This window comes from Bufo gargarizans, chromosome 2, assembly GCF_014858855.1.
Source record: "Bufo gargarizans isolate SCDJY-AF-19 chromosome 2, ASM1485885v1, whole genome shotgun sequence".
Lineage (NCBI taxonomy): Eukaryota > Metazoa > Chordata > Amphibia > Anura > Bufonidae > Bufo > Bufo gargarizans.
In genome coordinates, this window is record NC_058081.1 from 191,875,840 (window position 1) to 191,897,507 (window position 21,668).

General features: G+C 43.4%; 1 protein-coding gene across 2 annotated transcripts in view; it reads left to right on the forward strand.

Annotated features, from left to right (window-relative positions):
* The window catches only part of VPS13C (vacuolar protein sorting 13 homolog C), a 355,707-nt gene that overhangs the window by 226,085 nt on the left and 107,954 nt on the right, over window positions 1-21,668 (forward strand). For both annotated transcript variants that reach the window (XM_044279821.1, XM_044279822.1), the window contains exons 42-48: window positions 2,700-2,803; window positions 6,324-6,491; window positions 8,243-8,547; window positions 8,750-8,897; window positions 9,884-10,031; window positions 16,231-16,349; window positions 18,429-18,598. In XM_044279821.1, the coding sequence (XP_044135756.1) occupies window positions 2,700-2,803; window positions 6,324-6,491; window positions 8,243-8,547; window positions 8,750-8,897; window positions 9,884-10,031; window positions 16,231-16,349; window positions 18,429-18,598 (1,162 nt within the window). The remainder of the gene's footprint in view (window positions 1-2,699; window positions 2,804-6,323; window positions 6,492-8,242; window positions 8,548-8,749; window positions 8,898-9,883; window positions 10,032-16,230; window positions 16,350-18,428; window positions 18,599-21,668) is intronic.

A 21,668-nucleotide genomic window follows, 5' to 3' on the forward strand; every position in this document is an offset into this window, starting at 1 on the left:
CGGCTGACACTAGGAGGCTACACTAAGCTTGAAAAAGAAAGTGTTGGCTCCTCCTCAGCTATACCCCTGCTGCAGACACTGAGCTAATCAGTTTTAGCTTAGTGTCCAAAGGAGGCATACATACCCGCCATGCAAGTCTGCTGGAGACCTTTATATTTTGGGCTTACAGGCATTCGCAAACCACCTGTAATCTGACAAATTAGGAGGGAGACCAAAAGATCCCCAAGCCTGCTGCTCGTTGCCTACCTGTAGAAAGCAAGGAGGAACAGTGGATAACAAATCTGCCGTTATCCGCCATGAATCAAGTCACCGTAGCTGCTGGAAACTAAGTCCTCTCTTTATTCCAGAGTAGCTTCTGTCCCCAAGGGGCAACACATTGACGAAAGTAATACAGCTGGAGCTAGGGAGGACAGAAACCGATGATAAGGGAATTATATTACGGACCTTCTTTTCCTCTCCCATTATTGCACAGTAACATCCTGTCGGAACAGGAATTTCTTTCCCTTGTTCTCCTATGTGGCTCTCAAGGGGTAAAAGGGGTTGTCTCATGTCGCTGGTACTATGGCAAGATGAGACACAGTCCCGAAAACACCTCCCAGCCGGGAAAAATCAGAGAACTCTGACGTTCTCCTGTTTTAGTAGGTCCAATTGCCGTGCATGAGATCTACGGAAACCGCTGTAGGACGGAAAGCTATGCTGTGTCCCTAACTCGGAGACAGTGTAACGCTCTGTGGTTTCCCGTCTGGGAAGTTGTCGAGACTGTCTCATTTCGCCCTAGTAACGGCAAGATGAGTCAACCCCTTTAACTTGGCCCCTGTCCTCAGACTCTAACCAGGCCGCTATCGTATTTAAGTCCCTTTTCTCTCTAATGTGGTTCCCATTTTACCTTGCTCTCTTCCTATGGGGACTCTAAAGCTGTATCCTGTTCCACAATGAATATCAAGAATTTGGCCTTGGGTATCACAGTCCGATGGAGTGGGATAATAGTAGGTCGTGGGTCCCACCTGCAAGCTGTGGGCTCTTCTATCCACAGATGGCAAGGACAGCCTTCATTCTCTCTAGCCTGTGCCTTCATTCTCACCGGTCCGTCCTTTCCTCAGCGTCTGCACTCCCTACCGGAGGGCTCAGTAGGCCCCCGGCTCCACCTCTACTAGAGTCTCACGCAGTGTCCCCCAGACTAGGCCTGAACCCTGTAGGTGGAGCTCGATCTCTTCCTGCAAATGCTGGCCAGCCTCCTCCCTATCCCAGCGCACGCTTCCGCCCTGTTCAGCTTACTTCGTTGGTGCTAGCCTTTCTTTTTCCAATCTTCTCCCTGGCAATGAGAACTAATTGAGGCCAAAGCTTTTGCAGCCCAGTGGGGCATATGTCCAACAGCCCCTCTTGACCACTTTCCACCCCCTCTCCATCTTCCCTGTCTGGGGAGGGGACCCCCCCCCCCCCCCCCCCCCCAATTCACCATCTCCAACTAAATCCGCTTTGCAGCCTACTACAGTACAGTATAAATCCAGTGACCCCTTGACACTGCCCGGTGTTGTACAAAATCTCCAGACAGGCATTCTGCTGGCTCCCTTCCTTGTCCGCCCTTTTTTCCATGGAGGAGGCAATCCTTATGAAGTTTTGGGGTGCAACAGACATCTGCCTTCACCCACTTAATAGGTGAGGTAATTCAAATATTACTACAAACTACGTTAGTCAGGCCTTCGCAGTTCTGGCATGCATCATGCCCATGTACCCTCTCTGTAGAAGGACTAAGGCATCACTATTAAATGATGTTTATGGTCAACTCTGGCACACACCAGGTACTCATATCAGCAGGCATATTCTTTGCGCTATTGCTGGGTTGTGTCTTCCAAACATTTGATTACCGCATTATGCCCTTCAGCGAGAAGAGAAATTGCATTATCACTTGATGCAGTAGCTAACAAACCTACTTGGTTCCAACATGCATTGGACACCTCGTTACTCCCCTCTTAAGATAGAGTATTGGTGCTAGGACTGGATGCTCTAGCTGCATCCACATGATCTCTTCATTAGGTGGAGTATTTGCGCTAGTACTAGATGCTATAGGTGCATCCACATCATCTCTAGATGCTGTAGCTGCATCTGCATTACCCCCTTCATTAGGTGGAGTATTTATGCTAGTACTAGATGCTGTAGCTGCATCCACATTATCTCTAGATGCTGTAGCGCATCTGCATTACCCCCTTCATTAGGTAGAGTATGTATGCTAGTACTAGATGCTGTAGCTGCATCCGCATTACCCCCGTTAGTGTTTTTAATAAAGCCACATTGGACAAATGTTTTTAGCCAAAAATAAGTACGATGCAGTAATAGAAAAAGGCATTCAAAGTAATTCATAACCATTAAGTGGCCATATCGTGGCATAAAGTACTATTGAGTTAATTAATAATTAAGAAAGTGCAATCCTTGGGTAACAGGAGGTTGGGGCAATTTCAGTTTTTGTTCCACAGTTACAATGTCACACAAGTCCTTCTGGTGATTTTCACGGAATTAGAAAAAAAAAAACATTTAGGATGCATAACTACCTCTTTACCACTTTTTTTGTTTGCTAGTTGGTGTGTAAAGTATTTGTTCTATCCTGTCACTAACCAAGGACAATAGAAATTGAGCTTGATGACTTTGGATACACATTTTCAAGTTCTTTATCGTAATAATTTTACTCATTTTTTTGCTTCAAGGTATGGATGCCTCTTTTACTGTGCAGGCCCAGAAGAAAGATCTGTTTGCCCGTCTCCGTGATATTGTTGTCACTGATGTAGATCCTAAAACTATTCATCGAAAGGTAAAGCATAACTTATTTTTTTTTTGACATACAATAAAACTTTTTAAGTACAGTACAAATAATAAAGTTCTGCACTAGTCTTAGTAGCATTGAAAAGTTCCAGAGTACATCTCTTTTATATAATCTAGGGTCTTTCAGGTTCAGTGGTGACCATTTTCAGAAGTTGTACTTTTTTTTTTTTTTTTCTGCAAGACAATGCAATACGATGCTAGTTGTAGTGTGGGTTTACTGAACCCCATTTACATTTGATAACATTTAAAATTCTGCATGCACTTTTTTGCTGAATTTGGCTACATATTTCACTCTCTGCAATGCAAAAGTTGAAATTCATGCAAAAACCACAGAGAATTCTATTTCTATACATGAAGGTTTACTGCACATTCATGGCAAAATCAACTGTGGTAAATTTCTGTGACTTCTGAACATAAGCCAATACTGTCACAAGTCTGTTTTCTCAGCCAGATGTTCAGAGGCGTATACTCAGTGGCTTGTTCAGATTGTAAAAGGGGTTGTCCGACAAAACAGAAAATTTAAAGGGAACCAGTCACCGGGATTTTGTGTATAGAGCTGAGGACATGGTTTGCTAGATCACCGCTAGCACATCCGCAATACCCAGTCCTCATAGCTCTGTGTGCTGATACATATGCAAATTAACCTGAGATGAGTCCTGTACGTGAGATAAGTCAGGGACAGGACTCATCTTGGGTTAATTTGCATATGTATCAAATAGTTTTTGTTGTTTTTTTACACAATAAAAGCACACCGAGCTATGGGGACTGGATATTGCGGATGTGCTAGCGGCCATCTAGCAACTCATGTCCTCAGCTCTATACACAAAATCCCGGTGACAAGTTCCCTTTAAGTTAAGGCAGGAGGTGTTTAAAAAAATAAATACATAAAAAAAAATCACTCACACTTTGAAAGTCACACCACTCACGCACTATGCCTCCTGTCCCTCTGCACATGTCACTGCTGAGGCTAGTGATTGGCTACAGCTATCATGTAAAAGGTAATGGAGCTTCATCACTTCCGATCCAGCAGAGATAAAAAATTACGGTGACAGGAGTTGTAGTGCTGGAACGGTAATATTTTCAATAAGTGAATAATGGTTTTTATTTTATTTTAATCTGGAACAAGCTATTTATACTCGTAGTTCCTGATTGTTGACCCAAGGGGTGAGCTGCATGTACATGCAGCAATCATTCTCTGTGTATGGAGATAAACCATTACTAAAGCAATCTTTCATCCTCATACAGATTCACTGTTTATCGCAGCGGAGTGATAGCCCTAAACTTGTTTCAGAGTCTGAACAAAACAGCCTGAACAAACATCTATGACGCTTATACAGGCGTTATTGAGACCACTGGGGGAGGCGTTATCAGTGATTGATAGCATTGTCTGTGTAAGGCCTCATGCACACGACCGTTGTGTGCACCCGTGGCCGTTGTTCCGTTTTCCGTGATTTTCTGTGGACCCATTGACTTTCAATGGGTCCGTTAAACTCGGAAAATGCACTGTTTGTCATCCACCTCCGTGATCCGTGTATCCTGTCCGTCAAAAAAATATGAACTGTCCTATTTTTTTGACGGACAACGGTTCACAGACCCATTCAAGTCAATGGGTCTGTGAAAGAACACTTCGTGAAAACTCAGATCCGACAGTATATTCTAACAGAGGCGTTCCCATAGTGATGGGGACGCTTCTAGTTAGAATATACAACGAACTGTGTACATGACTGCTGCCTGGCAGCACCCGATCTCTTACAGGGGGCTGTGATCTGTACACCTGAAGGGGTTAATTGTGCGTATCATAGCCCCCTGTAAGAGATCCGGGGCTGCCAGGCAGCAGGGGGCAGACCCCCCCATCCCCAGTTTGAATATCATAGGTGGCCAGTGCGGCCCCCCCCTCCCTCCCTCCCTCTATTGTATTAATAACATTGGTGGCCAGTGTGCGGCCTCCCCCGGCCCCCCCTCCCTCCCTCTATTGTAATAAGAACATTGGTGGCAGTGTGCGGCCTCCCCCGGCCCCCCTTCCTCTCTCTATTGTAATAAGAACATTGGTGGCAGTGTGCGGCATCCCCTCCCTCCCTCTATTATAATAAGAACATTGGTGGCACAGTGTGCGGCCTCCCCCGGCCCCCCTCCCTCCCTCTATTGTAATAAGAACATTGGTGGCACACTGCCACCAATGTTCTTATTACAATAGAGGGAGGGAGGGGGGCCGAGGGAGGCCGCACACTGCCACCAATGTTCTTATTACAATAGAGGGAGGGAGGAGGGGCCGGGGGAGGCCGCACACTGCCACCAATGTTCTTATTACAATACAGGGAGGGAGGGGGTACCGAACTGGCCACCAATGATATTCAAACAGGGGAGGGGGGGGTCTGCCCCCTGCTGCCTGGCAGCCCTGATCTCTTACAGGGGGCTATGATACGCACAATTAACCCCTTCAGGTGCGGCACCTGAGGGGTTAATTGTGCTGATCACGGCCCCCTGTAAGAGATCGGGTGCTGCCAGGCAGCAGGGGGCAGTCATGTACACAGTTTGTAGTATATTCTAACTAGAAGCGTCCCCATCACCATGGGAACGCCTCTGTGTTAGAATATACTGTCGGATATGAGTTTTCACGATGTAACTCATATCCGACAGTATATTCTAACATAGAGGCGTTCCCATGGTGATGGGGACGCTTCAAGTTAAAATATACCATCGGATTGGAGAAAACTCCGATCAGATGGTATAAAAGAACTCCAGACTTTACATTGAAAGTCAATGGGGACGGATCAGTTTGCAATTGCACCATATTGTGTCAACGTCAAATGGATCCGTCCACATGGACTTGCATTGTAATTCAGGACGGATCCGTTTGGCTCAGCACGGCCAGGGGGACACCAAAACGACTTTTTTTTTCATGTCCGTGGACCCTCCAAAAATCAAGGAAGACCCACTGATGAAAAAACGGTCACGGACCAACGGAACCCCGTTTTGCGGACAGTGAAAAAATACTGTCGTGTGCATGAGGCCTAAGTGTGTCTATAGAGATAGCGGTCAGTGACTAATAGTTGTACACGAGGGAGGGGTGATATGTGATTGATGGCATTCTCTGTGTAAGTGTGTATACAGAGATACATGTCAGTCACTGATGGTTGTACATGGGGGAAGTGTTATCAGTGATTGATGTCCTTCTCGGTATAAGTGTGTGCATATATTTATAGCTGTCAGTCACTGATAACGCCTCTCCTGTGTACTGATGCCTGTTCACTGGGGTGGTCCTAAGTTACAAAAAGCAGAGATATAAATGTAAAAAATAAAAGTTTTACTGAATCTTTTCCCATAAAATTGTAGGTCAATCTGTTCAGCCTTATCTGCTCTATAGCATGCTGCCTGCAGAGTCGGACAGGATTAACATTTCCAGAGCCCCAAACAAAGTTTGTGAAAGTAGAAAGCTTCTTTGTAATAAAAGATAATTTTGTGTTACATTTCATAATCATCCTTTTTTTTTTTTTTTTTTTTTTATTTAGGCTGTCTACATCCTGGGAGAAGAAGTCTTCAACTTGCAGATGACATTGTACCCAGATGCCACAGAAGGTGCTGCATACACTGATATGTCTGCCGTAGACGGCAAAATTTTGCTCCGGGTGGGCTGTATTCACATGGTGTACTTACATAAATTTCTCATGACTCTCTTGGTGAGTAATCTGTTGCTGTGCTATGCTACAATACATGTTAGGACAGTGTGAAAAGAAATGGCAGTCACTCTGTCCATTAATGCTGATGAAAAAAGACATTTGATCAGAATTCATCCAGAAAAATCTGCTGTTTTAACGCTAAGACTTAGGCCTCATGCACACGACCGTTGTTTGGGTCCGCATTCGAGCCGCCGTTTTGGCGTCTCTGATGCGGACCCATTCACTTCAATGGGGCCGCAAAAGATGCGGACAGCACTCTGTGTGCTGTCCGCATCTGTTGCTCCGTTCCGCGGCCCTGCAAAAAAAATGTAACATGTCCTATTCTTGTCCGCAAAATTGCGGAAGGCACACAGGCGACTTCCGCGGTTTGCGGACCGCAAAAAACGGCACGGTCATGTGCATGTAGCCTTATTGTTTGTAATGCAAGCACAGTGGACAGGTTTTTATTTGTGTATGCCTTTGGAGAAAAAAAAGAGGCCTTTTAGATTTCACATGTTGTGTTTTAGACAAATACACATTTTTTAATAAGGACTAAGAGGATAAAGCAGAAAGTTGATGTTTTTTTTTAGTTGGACATATTCTCAATAAATTTATTTTAAAATGTTCAGTTTCTATTTTTGATATGTTAATAAACTTTTAAAGGCCATTAATTGGAAGAAATGTTATGAGGTGCCGTCTAGAAAGTGTTATGTAGTATAACCTGCTTATGAAACCTAAAGGGGTTTTCCGGGATTTACAGGTTACCCACCCTTGGGACATGTGCCAATCACCCTAAAGGGGCAGTGGTATGCACTGGAAGGCCACATCCCCCTTACTGATGTGCCTGGCACAATAATGTCCCTGATGAGTATGGATCTGCCTGGGGCTTCCCTTTTAAAGGGAACCGGTCACTAGAGTAAAGCTGTTTAAACCACTGACTGCAACTATAGCATTGTCAATGCTGTTTTACCCATGTCCCTGTTTATGTTCTCAAATTACAATAAGGGAAGAAAAGAGGTTATAAAAGTGATGTTCAATGTTCACCAGTAGTCATCTGAGCAGAGCTGGGATGGTGACTAGTAAAGGTATCCAAGCTATTAGCATGCCCATTCTGTCTAGTTTTACCACCCACTCAGAAAATCAAGGTCGTATGGGCATGCAAATCGTGAGAACTCAGTAATTATGACCACTGCAGCAGCACACAGATGACTACAGGTGACCAACATGTGCTGTTTTATAAGTTATTTTTGTCCCTAATAGTAAAACTGATTATTTAAACAGTCATGGGTAGAACAGCATTCATGAGCAAGCGTACAAGCAATGCCTTCTCTTCAAAAAGCTGATCAGCGGGGGTGCCGGGAAGTGGACCCCAGCCGATCTAATGACCTATCCTGAGGATAGGTCATCAATAGTAAAAAGCCTGGACAACCCCTTAAATCATGTCAATTCTAGTGACAGCTTCCCTTTAAGATCCTCATCATCCCATCATAGCTTTTATGTGGATGTGTGCATCACTAAAGCCAGGAAAATGTCTTTGGAAGAGTCAGTTGGGCATCGTAGCATTCTGAACCATGGGGCTTGCCATAAATAATACTTAGTTTAGTGTATGTTACCTAGTACTGAGTGCTCTTCATCTGAGTAGTCTGTATCAAGTATCATATCTAGTGTTCTAAAACCAGTGTGTTAGGAGACAGCATGATCATGTCCTGCATAATTTGACATTAGGATCTTGATCTCCTGTGTTTTATTTTATTTGGTTTCTTCTTTTTTAGAATTTTATGAACACATTTCAAACAGCCAAAGAGGCAGTAACCTCAGCCACTGCCCAGGCGGCAGAAATAGCAGCATACAGCATGAAGGACCTAGCACAGAAATCCTTCCGTCTCTCCATGGACATAAATCTCAAAGCTCCCGTTATCTACATACCTCAGTCTTCTACCTCTACCAATGTTATTGTTGCCGATTTAGGCCTTATAAGAGTCCAGAACAAGTTTTCTTTAGTTCCTGACGTCAATTCTCATCTTCCTCCGGTGATCGATAAAATGGACATTCAGCTAACCAAGCTGAAGTTATCAAGGTCTGATTGTCCTTTCATATCTGATGCATTCCATGTAATTGTGTCTGTGAAACAACAGACTTTAATTTTATTGAGCAAGCAGAGGCGTCAATATAGATTTCTGTAGTCAGTTTAAGTGTTTAATATCCTCAGCTCATTTTACTATTTTTTATTTATTTACCTCTATAAATATAAAGTTATTTGTGAAACTCTTTTATTGCAGGACAATCATTCAGACTGGATCTCCCCAACCGGAGCTAGAGCTCCTGCAGCCTGTAAATCTGCTTGTGTCTGTGCAGAGAAACCTGTCATCATCTTGGTACTCTCAGATACCAGCCATGCAGATTGATGGAGACTTGAAGCCCATGCAGGTATAAATACCGGTACTTACTTTATTAATCTCCCGACATTCTTTTCCCATTCATAACATATATACTTACCAATTTATATAGGGGTTGTCCACCTTTTAAACACTGGAACTTTGGAGGAAGTAAACTTATCTGTTCTCCACCACTTTATGTCCTTCGATCCACCATGCTCCAGTCTATGCTCGTCAGTTTCCAGAGTGGGCGGGGAGTGCTGTTTCAGCCAGTAACTGGCCACAGTGGTGACATGTCCCACAAGCGGCACATCACTTCACATGCTGCTTAGGGGAAACATCACCACTCCAGCCTTTCATTGGCTGCAGCAACACTTGTGACCCGCGTCCAGTCAGAAGTTGACAAACTGGGACCGGAGTGCAGTGGACTAGGAGCTGGAACCGAGCCGAGGGAAGCAAATAAGTGTGCTTCCCTCCACAGGTCTGATCTGTCCAAAAGTGTTTAAAAACTGGACAACCCCTGTAAAGAGGACTTGTCACCACTCCAGACATGTCTGTTTTAGTAAAATCTTGCATTCCTTATAACAGTTCTCGAGCATCTTTTCTCATAAGGCCTCATGCACACAAACGTGTTTTCTTTCCGTGTCCGTTCCGTATTTTTTTTGCGGACCGTATACGGAACCATTCATTTCAATGGGTCTGCAAAAAAAAAAAAAAAAGTTACTCAGTGTGCATTCAGTTTCCGTATGTCTGTATTTCCGTTCTGCAAAAAAATAGAACATGTCCTATTATTGTCCGCATTACGGACAAGGATAGTACTTTTCTATTAGGGGACAGCTGTTCCGTTCCCAAAAATACGGAATGCACACGGGCGTCATCCGTATTTTTTGCGGAAGCAAAATACATACGTTCGTGTGAATGAGGCCTAACTCTGTGTTCTGCCATTCCTTTATTATTCTTCTGTGAATAAGGATAGCCTTACTTGTGCACTTCTTGATATCATATTAATCTGAATACCTTATGGCTCGCTTCTTCTAGATTGCCTTGAGCCAAGATGATCTCACAGTCCTAATGAGTGTCCTTTTTGAGAATCTTGCTGAAACTCCATCAATTCCAAGTGCACCTCCGCCATTTGAAGCTGTTAAAAGAGTTATAAGAGAGACGAGCATGTCTACTCAACAAGCAGGTACAGGTAGCAAATTAGTCAGTGATAAAAAGGTACTCACAAGGTAATCAACAAAAGTGATGAAAATAGGATGGGGGTCTATTTGTTTTTATCCCCTCCAAGATAGGTCCTGCTGGCTATCATCTTCTAGTCTTGCAATTAAGTGAGCTTTCATATCTCAATTTTGTAATTTTATTGACATTATACTTCAGCTAGATTTGCCAAACAATTGGTTTCAGTTATGTTAAGCCTTCACTTCCTGCTTTTTTCTTTCATCCAGCCTGGCCAAGCTGATTTGAAAATGTGAGTTTATGGCCAACATCTTCCTTAACGGATATATGGCACTAAAATATAGTCCAATAGTTTATAAGTAGTATATGTATACTATATTCTATGTCACCGTTAGTCTTATCATTTTCATTATGTCCTTCCTTAATTTAAGGGGAGGCTTATAAAAATCCATTAAGACCAGGAGCGTAGCTAGAATTGACTGATTTTGTATGTCCCTACACACACGTAGTTCTTTACAACCCCCTCCTCCCATGCAAACCCCACTCATCTGGCTAGTCAAGATTGATAATACATTGCAGTGCGCCCCTGAAATAAATAATACAATGCACTGCGCCCCTTAAATAAATAATACAATGCACTGCACCCCTGAAATACATAATGCAATGCACTGCGCCCCTGAAATAAATAATACAATGCACTGCGCCCCTTAAATAAATAATACAATGCACTGCACCCCTGAAATACATAATGCAATGCACTGCGCCCCTGAAATAAATAATACAATGCACTGCGCCCCTTAAATAAATAATGCAATGCACTGCGCCCCTGAAATAAATAATACAATGCACTGCGCCCCTTAAATAAATAATGCAATGCACTGCGCCCCTGAAATACATAATGCAATGCGCCCCTGAAATAAATATACATTGGACACACATGCACGCATATATGAATACATACGTATATATATATATATATATATATATATATATACACACACACATACTGTACATACATACATACATACACACACACACACACACACACACACACACACACACGTATTTCCACTTACCTTTGGGGTCTCTGCTCCACTTCCTGCTCTGTCAGGTTCCGTACAGTCAGTGTTGGCATGGTGTATTTAGGGCCCACCAGTGTAACTGATTCTGGGGGCCCGCCTTAGGGCTCCTGCACACAAACTTATTTGTTTTCCATGTCTGTACCGTTCACTTCAATGGGGCCGCAAAAAGAAAAAAAATTGACTCAATGTGCATTCCGTGTCTGTATGTCCACATGGCCGTTCTGCAAAATGATAAAACATGTCCTATTATCGTCCACATTACAGACAAGGATAGGACTGTTCTATTAGAGGCCGGCTGTTCTGTTCCGCATAATGTGGAATGCACACACCCGGTATCCATGTTTTTGCGGATCTGCAATTTGCAGACTGCAAAACATCCAACGGTCGTGTTCATGAGCACTTACAGGGATAACAGAAATATTAAAGATGAAGTATGATGGAAGACATTCACAGCAAAATGCGCAAAGATACATGTGGCAGAATTTACACATATATGGATATCCTGCACTTAAGTCAGTCAGAAACAAGACACATGCAGAGCACACCAATCACTCATCGGACACATGTGGCACACAAGACACTTGTACATGGCTCACATGCCACTGATGCATATGTCACATACTGAACACCACTGATACATAGAACATATAAAGCACACACCAATCACACATTGGAAACACGCAAAGCACACACCAAGACATTTATGCCTAACTCTATATTAGTGTAGCACACTTACATGGGTTAAAGGGGTTGTCTCACATCAGCAATTGGCATTTATCAAGTAGAGAAAGTTACTAAAGGTACTTACTAATGTATTGTGATTCTCCATATTCACTCTTTTCTATCACATTATACATAGCACGTATCCATGGTTTTGACTGCTCTGCAATCCACCAACGGTGGCCGTGCTTGCACACTATAGGTAAAGGTATGCGCACTTCTAGCCTTCCCCTATCCCTATAGTGTGTAAGCACGGCCACCACTGCTGGATTACACGGTAGTAATAACCACAGATACGTGCTGTGTATAATGTGATCGAAAGGAGGCAATATGGAGAATCACAATACATAAGTAAGTGTCTTGTATTAACTGGATGATAAATGCCATTTACTGAAGTGAGACAAACTCTTTAACCCCTTTAAGCATAACTGTGTGGCATTGTACATAATCTACATTATAATTAAAAGGGTTGTCCTACCATAATGACCTATTGCCTATCTACAGGATAGGTGATAAATATCAGATTGCTGGGGTCTGACTGCTGGAGCTCGCACTGATAATGAAAAATGTGGGTCCTGAGACATTCAATTATATTACCACCAATCTATGTAGGGTCTTAAGACCATGTTCCCTTGATCATGGGGGTTCCAGCAGTCAGACCTTCATCAATCAGACACTTATCACCTGTTGTGTCATAGCTGTTGGACCTTTTCACATCCCCTATCCTTTAAAGGTTTCCTTTGGGTGTAAAAAAATAAAATAAAGTAAAAATTTAAAATCTGGCTCAAAATATGTGTCAAACTAAAATCGAAATGCTCGCCTGTTAAAGAACCTGTGTCCACTGTTCTAGTTACCCTCTATCCACAGGATTGGGGATAACTAAGTGATCTGTCGGGGTCTGAACGCTGGAGCCCCCACTGATCCCCATTTTTGATTGAGTGGCAGGTCGAAAATATGCCCTGCCTCTCCATCCATTCTCTATGGGGTCGCTGGAGATGGCAGAGTACAGCGCTGTCTATTTCCAGTGGTCCCAAAGACAATAAATGGAGAAGCATGGCATATGTGTGGCCTGCCAAACCATCAAAAAGGTGGAACAGGACCCATTTCTGGGATCAGTGGGGGTTTCAGAATCGGACCCCACTAATCATATACTTATGCCCTATGTTGTGGAGAGGATAACTTGAAAACCTGGACAAACCCTTTAAATCCTCCACCACAAGTATCTCTTTACATGGCTTTACATATGTAAATATGGAATATCATCACTACCGCCATGTAAACCATTTGTGTCAATACTGGAGAATATTCTTTAGAGAAGTGGACGTGCATATGGCTCAAGAAAGTGCACAATAGGGCAGTGCGTTCAATTACATGGTAACAAATGTGTACATTAAAGGCTCGCCTTGTGGGGTTGTGCTAATATAGGCACAACCCTATTGAAGGCTTGTCACACAAGAGTCGGTCCTTGGGTGTGCTGCCGCAGGTCGGGGTTCCTTTAGAATGGATGTCCAGTCCCCTGGAAAGGTGCTTTAGGTACAAAGGAAATCCTGCTCCGGTGCTTCAAACCCAATTCAGACAGTCTTGGATGTAGAAAGGTTTCTTTATTCCATAAAAAATGCGCACAAGTAAAAACAATGGGCTTCGGGGATTTCAGATCCCCTTAATCAGGTTGACATTAATAGCTGATACAGTGTGGGGTATATATACACATAGAAACTGCACCAGTGGGTGGCTCCCAACTCATGGGACCACCCACAGGTGCTGTCCAATTAGCATATGTGACAGGTATATAGTTCATGGTTTATATATATATATATATATATATATATATATATATATTAAAACAGCACATGTCTGGAGGAGGAGGGTGGTAGTGTAATTATACTACAGATCATGGCAGTGTTTTCCTATTTAATATTAGTTTAGATTGAACTGCAAAGGACTATGTAATACTGGGTTGGGTCATGTGATTGCAAAGTCAGCGCTCACCTGACCATCACCATAGTAACCAGCAACACTTGGATGCGGTCTGGCCTATCGCGTGGGTTTACGTGTTTTTAAGGTGGTCACGTTACCGGAGAAGGGAAGGAATCAAAGGACCTGCCGCTCTGGCCAATAGAAATTAGACGTGTGTAAGTCACATGGTATGTGCCGATCATGTGACTGGGACTTGGACGGAGAATATTCAGTATGTAGAAAAGGCTGTGAGTGGTGCCTGGGGTGCTTGGAGTCACGTGATGCGTTGTCATGGAGAGAACAACGCTTATCCTATCTTCAGGCACCTCAGCCAATGTAACATATTGTGTGCATTTTTAATGGAATAAAGAAACCTTTCTAAATCCAAGACTGTCTGAATTGGGTTTGAGGCGCCAGAGCAGGTTTTCCTTTTTACCTAATACTGGAGAATATGACGCACTGTGCAGAATTTTTCAGTCATAAGTCCAACCCCCTTTGCAGGTCATAACCTTTAACAAAGCCCAAGCAAAGGTGCTAGAGGAGCAACGTGAGCAAAGGGCACAAACGGAGAATCATAACTGAAACAGAGTCAGTATGGTCACCTGAGGCAGGGTAATAGTGGGGATCCTGGAGCATAGGTATTAGGGGGGCAACTGGAGAAGAGGCAATATTAAAGGTGCATTTAAAGTGGGGGCATCTGGAGCTGTGGCACTAATGGGAGTGCACCTAAAGCAGAGGCATTGGGGGGACCTAGGGCAGAGTCTCTGAACTCTGCAGAGAGCAGCACACATACACAGATCTGAGTCTACTATAAACAAATCCCCTATTTCCAACTTAGTCTTCTACAGCTCACTACTGTCAAACACCTGAGAAATCAGCTCAGCACCGCAGAGGAGTCCTTCTCTCTAGTAGCCACAGTTTTCTGACAGCAGGGAGGGCAGGAGGATGGCCAGACATGTTCTCTCCTCCTTCACTGCCAGCAGCCTGGGAAGCTTAGAAGATATTGTGGGGCCTCCTGTACAATTTATACCAGTAGGAGGCTGCATCACTGTGCGATACTGCCACCTAGTGCCTACAATAATTCTCTCTCCTAAGAAACAAGAGAAATAATTACTCCTCCGTCTTATCTCCGGTCTAAGGAGACTGGGGGCCTACCGAGGAATGCCCTGCCTCCCCGGTGGGCCAGTCCGAACCTGCATACAGTAGTAGTAGCTCTACTGCCCTGATGACAGCCCTGACTGCTCCGGGCCCCTTCAAAGCTCTGGACCCGAAGCAGTCGCCTCCCCTGCTTCCCCTATAGCTATGCCACTGATTAAGACAACACACCTGCACAGCCCTCTTAATTTCCATACACTAGCAGATTCTTCTGTGTGCTGACAGCTAGTTGAGTCACATGACCAGACCTACTGCTAAACAACTGGATGTGATTGGCCATAACCTTCACTTGATGTTCCAGGATTTAGACTGAGGGAGTGTTTACACATCCAGTGCTGCAGGCAACTATCTGGAAGGGATCATTCCTTCCCTATAATTAGCTGCTCATGAGTGGAGAAAAGAGCTGCATTTGTATTGGGATGAGTCATTGCTTGTCCTCCTACAGCAGGCATCCTCAAACTGCGGCCCTCCAGCTGTTGCAAAACTATAACTCCCAGCATGCCTGAACAGCCTACAGGTATTAGCCTATAGCAGGGCATTGTGAGAGTTGTAGTTTTACAACAGCTGGAGGGCCGCAGTTTGAAGATGCCTGTCCTACAGATTCATTGTTTCCAGGCATCTCATCCCTACTCACACTGCACAATGTGCTGCCCACAAACCATGATTTGATGTGCTGCATGAAAGATCATTTCACCTGATGAACAAGCATTTTGCTCATGTATCTTGTGATTGGCAACACATTTTACACAAATTTAGAAAAAAAAAAAGGTTGTTCCTGATAATCTACCAGACAAAGGCAAACCTCTCTGACTCCTTCAGTCCAATCTGCAATTTCCTGAAAAATAAGACTGTAAAGAAGTAATGTCAAAATATGTCATTTACTATGGATTATAACTCTTCAATGTCCCTATCCAGCTATACAGAGACTAGTTTTTAATGTATTAGGCTACTTTCACACTAGCGGCAGGCTGTTCCGTCTGGGAAACAGCCTGCCGGATCCACTCCGGCCCCATTGACTATAATGAGGACGGGCCGGAAACCTGGCTGCAGCACGGCAAACCTGCCGAGAGGTGGTCGGAGTAAAACTATGACACCGGCCCGCCCCCATCATAGTCAATAGGGCTGGAGCACGGTGGCACAGTGAACTAGAGGCAGCACGGATCCGGCAGGCTGTTCCACTGCTGGAAAAGGCTGCCGCTAGTGTGAAAGTAGCCTTACAAATACTGTACGTGTCTGTATTACAGGCATTGATGCTCATTCTATGAGAAATGTTAATCCCTTTGTAATTTTGCACAGAAAAAATTGACTCTGAAATCGGTCAAGATTCCAGTGATGAGACAACAGCTGTAACTCTGAAGTTTGGCTTTAATTTTGAATCCCTCTCCATTGTTCTCTACAATAATGATAATAGTAAGGTGGGTGCACAACACAAGTCCTATCAGTTATATTTGTTATGTATATCTTTGATCGAAATGATGTTGTTTTTTTTTGCTTAATGGACTAGGGAAGAAGGGATTTAACCTCTTATAAAATCCAAACCGTATTTTTACCAAACACAGTATTTATTTTTGCATACAATCTTTTTTTATTTTTATGTATTTTTTTAAATAATATTTTTTACATTACACAGCTGAACTTGCTGTCAATATATGCCAAGGCCCCAATCGCATCATTGCCTGGTGACTCAATTGACTGTCAAATCTCCTTGTGCTTTTGGTTATGTACTTACAACTACTGTGCCCAGATAATAACCTCTAGCATTATTACGCCTAATGTGATTCCTTTTATTGTATATGCAGAATAAAAGTTTCCCTTTAGCAACAAACAGATCTCTGCAGTCTGCATTTATTTTCTGATATATTCTTGAGAAATTGGGGATGCTAGTGCCACGGTCCCGCCTGTGACAGTGACTAGAAGATCGAGGAGACTGGCTGCATGTGATTGACAGCCTCTTTGGTTTCACTTTTCTGTGTTGTTGCTGGGGATGACCACACCTCTTGTCTCAGGTGTAGCTTAAGTGGTCATTCCTTTTCCGCTATTTAGTCTGGCCTAACCCATCATGCTAGATCTCCTGGTGTTGGTGCTATCGGAGTTGCTGCTCGTCCACGTACCTACCATCTGGTATTAGGCCTGAGGTTGTCTTCTATTCATCTAGAAAGGTATAGGCCATCTATGTCCTGACACTATTTTCAGGGACATTAGGTTAAGATTAGGCTTAGGTTCCTGCATATGAACATCTCTACCACCAAGGTCTGTTCATACTGATAAGTCAGGGCTCGGCGTAGGGACTCTCTAGGGTGTGACCATCCCCCATCTCTAGTTTCCAGGCCTAGTACCTTTTCCTTTCCCTTCTGTGTTCGGTGTGGAGTGTATTCCCCACACCGCGCCGTGACAGCTAGGCATTGATTTTGTATAAGGGATCCAGTGGTATTTCACCAGTTCACCTGATCATTTTAAGAGCTATAATAGTGGCTGTTCTTATCATCCTAGGATTTATAAAGACTTTTGTTTTTATTTTATTTTTAAACCCATTGTTTTTAAAATGGGGTTTCTAGTTCTACTTACAGTAAATTAAGTATTTTCCAGGATAACAATATTGATGCTCTATCCTTAGGATAGGCAATCCATATTACATCAGTGGGGGTCCTACACCCAGCACGTCCATTATGATCAGCTGCAGTTGCTGGAACTACCCCTTAGAATGGAGCCAGAAGCACAGATCTGTTCATAGTGTAGTGGCCGTGTCGGGTAATGCCATCTCAAGTGAGTGGCAGCTGAGCTGCAGTCATATGGCACGGCCACTACACTCTGAATGAAGCTGTGCTTCCGAATCCATTCTCAGTGGTAGATCCAGTGACTGCAGCTGATTGGTGAAGAATAAGGACCTGTCCTGAGGATAAGTCATCAATATAAGTAGCCTGAGAATACTGTTTAATCATGAGAATTGCAGATAATCTGCTTTTGGAACAATTCCTCACCACTTTTTAGCCCTCAGACTGGTGTTCAGTGAAGGGTAACTTACCTGTTTACACCCAGGGCTACAAATCTGTTCTCATCATGTGTAAATGATACATCTCCACACCTCCCATTCAGCTCTTAAATCGAAAGAAAGATTGGAACTGGCTGTGGGTGAGAAAAAAACGTCCTAATATTTACTTAGAGAGTGTTTCCCTTGTTCCATGATCCATTCTGCTCGAAAGGACGTATTGTAGAACATTTCTCCTGTACATCGGTCTGTTTGACGCAATTAAAGGGATATTTCCATCTCAGATATTTAGGATATATCCACAGGAAATGCCATAAATGTATAATAGATGTTCTGCCTCTTGACCTGAAAAGAATGTTTCCATTCACAGCAAACACATGTATTGAAAATGGAACACACATATACTACAAAGTTGCATGACTTCTCATTATACAGTTAATAAACTTTTACATATGTACTGTAATCCCATAGCTTTCAAGATGATGATGTGTTTATTGTTCTGTGCTAGGTTGCTACTGAATGGCTTCATAATGAAAAGCTACGCCTGGGAGAGCTGAGACTACATCTTCTGTCATCCTCAGGAAACATGAGGGCAGATAGCTCAATGGACTTTTCATTTCACCTTGAAACGTGCACTCTTGATGATCTTAGAGAGGGAGTAACCAGGGCCACGTCTAGGTTTGTCGGTTTATGCCAATTTGGACTTCTTTCTTTGTTTTGTCTCATTGGTTGTTTTCCACTCTTCTAAGCAGTGTATCTCTGGTGAATTATGGTCAGTTCCTTTAAGAAGTTGTCACCATGAAAATGCTAATTAATCTGCAGGCAGCATGTTATAGAGCAGGAGGAACTTAGCAGATCGATATTAGGGATCGACCGATATTAATTTTTTAGGGCCGATACCGATAATTTGTGAACTTTCAGGCCGATAGCCGATAATTTATATCGATATTCTGGGAATTTTCATTTTTGAAAAAAATAATAATAATAATTCCTACACAAATCTGATGAAAATTAATGTTTATTGTTAATGTGTATTTTTTTTTTTTTGTATATCTTTTTTTCATTTATACTTAATATTTTGGTGTTTTATATATTTTTTTTTTTACTTTTTTTTTAGTTTTTCTAACTTTTAGCCCCCTTAGGGACTAGAACCCTTGTCCTATTCACCCTGATAGATCTCTATCAGGGTGAATAGGAGCTCTCACTGTCCCTGCTGCTCTGTGCTTTGTGCACACAGCAGCATGGAGCTTATCATGGAAGCCAGGGCTTCAATAGCCTCCTGGCTGCCATGGTAACCGATTGGAGCCCCAGGCTTACACTGCTGGGGCTCCGATCGGAGGAGCAGGGGAGAGGGGATCCGCTACACCACCGATGATTAATACTGCGCCACTAATGATTAATATACTGGGGGGCTTGGGGGGGGGGGGGGTGCACTGCGCCACCAATGAAGTTAAATCTCTAATTTATTCATATACAGGAGCTGCAGAATGACATAGCCGGCTCCCGACCTCCTAAGAGCGGTAGCTGCGATCCGCGGCACCTGAGGGGTTAACCGAGGATCGCAGCTACAGCTCATAGAGGTCGGGAGCCGGCTATGTCATTCTGCAGCTCCCACCTCCTGTTCAATTTGAATGAATGAGAGAGTTCTCTTCATTGGTGGCGCAGTGGCCACAGCCCCTCCCCTTCTCTTGTCCCCTGTCCTCCCATTGGCTGCAGCGGCAGCACAGGGGGAGGGAGACACTGCTCCTTCTCCCCTGTGCTGCTGCTGAGGGAACACGGAGAGCGCTGTCAGCAGCGCGATCTGTGTTCCCCATACGTTATCGGTATATCGGCAAAATAAATGCCGATAACAGTCAAAATCCTCAATATCGGCCGATAATATCGGTAAAACCGATAATCGGTCGATCCCTAATAGATATGTAGTTTTATGGGAAAAGATTCAGTAAAACTTGTATTCTTAAATAAGGATTAAAGGCAGGCACTCTAAACTTGAAATCATTCAGAGAGAATATATCCCAAAATATATATTTTAATTATACATAAAAAGTCTCAAATAGCAAGGAATAGATCATGGGTAAAATAAATTAAAAACGAAACCTGCATAAAACAAAATGGTAGAGGCTCTGTGTATAACGGTGGCGATATTATACCAACAACTGTATGTATGGCACATCTATTAGTAGTGTGAAGTGCATTTAATTATCATCCATACAGCTGTAGAAAATCGCCACAGTAGGGTATCTCCAATTATATGTATTAGTAATAGGTTGCATACCATGCCTTTTTAAAAGTAACACATTTTAAAACATCTTAAAATAATAATATAATTAGTTTATCCGACGAGTCAGCTGTTTTGCTTATAGAGATAATGTTCCCTTTGCAGATTGTTCACTCTTAATGATACTTATAGGGCTGTTGCTAAGGCTACTTTCACACTCTCGTTTTGGCTTTCCGTTTGTGAGGCTCTCACAAGCGGTCCAAAACGGATCAGTTTTGTCCCAATGCATTCTGAGAGGAAAAGGATCCGCTCAGAATTAGGGATCGACCGATATTGATCTGCCGATACCGATAATTTGTGAACTTTCAGGCCGATAATTTATACCGATATTCTGGGAATTTTTGTTTTTGAAAAAAAAAAATACAAAATCCTACACAAATCTGATGAAAATTAATGTTTATTCTTAATGTGTGTATATTTTTTTTTGTAAATCTTTTTTTCATTTATACTTTAATATTTTGGTGTTTTATTTTTATTTATTTTAACTTTTTTTTTATTTATTTTTTCTAACTTTTAGTCCCTTAGGGACTAGAACCCTTGTCCTATTCACCCTGATAGATCCCCATCAGAGTGAATAGGAGCTCTCACTGTCCCTGCTGCTCTGTGCTTTGTGCACACAGCAGCATGGAGCTTACCATGGCAGCCAGGGTTTCAGTAGCATCCTGGCTGCCATGGTAACCGATTGGAGACCCAGGATTACACTGCTGGGGCTCCGATTGGAGGAGCAGGGGAGAGGGGATCCTGTGGCCACTTAATGTGGGGTTGGGGGGGCGCACTGCGCCACCAATGATTAATACTGGGGTGCTTAGGGGGGGGGGGGACGCACTGCGCCACCAATGAAGTTAAATTTCTCATTTATTCATATACAGGAGGCGGGAGCTGGCTGCAGAATCACATAGCCAGCTCCTGATCTCTATGAGCGGTAGCTGCGATCCGCGGCACCTGAGGGGTTAACTACCGCAGATCGCAGTTACGGCTCATAGAGGTCGGGAGCTGGCTATGTGTTCCTGCAGCTCCCGCCTCCTGTTCAATTTGAATGAATGAGAGATTTCTCTTCATTCGTTGCACAGTGGCCACAGCCCCTCCCCTTCTCTTGTCCCCTGTCCTCCCATTGGCTGCAGCAGCAGCACAGGGGAAGGGGGACACTGCTTCCTTCTCCCCTGTGCTGCTGCTGAGGGAACACGGAGAGCGCTGAGAGCAGCGCGATCTGTGTTCTCAATACGTTATCGGAATATCGGCAAAATAAATACCGATTCCGATAACAGTCAAAATCCTCAATATCGGCCGATGATATCGGTAAAACCGATAATCGGTCGATCCCTACTCAGAATGCTTCAGTTTGCCTCCGATCAGTCTCCATTCTGCTTTGGAGGCGGACACCAAAATGCTGCTTGCAGCGTTTTGGTGTCCGTTTGACGAAATTGAGCCAAACTGATCTGTCCTGGCACACAATGTAAGTCCATGGGAATG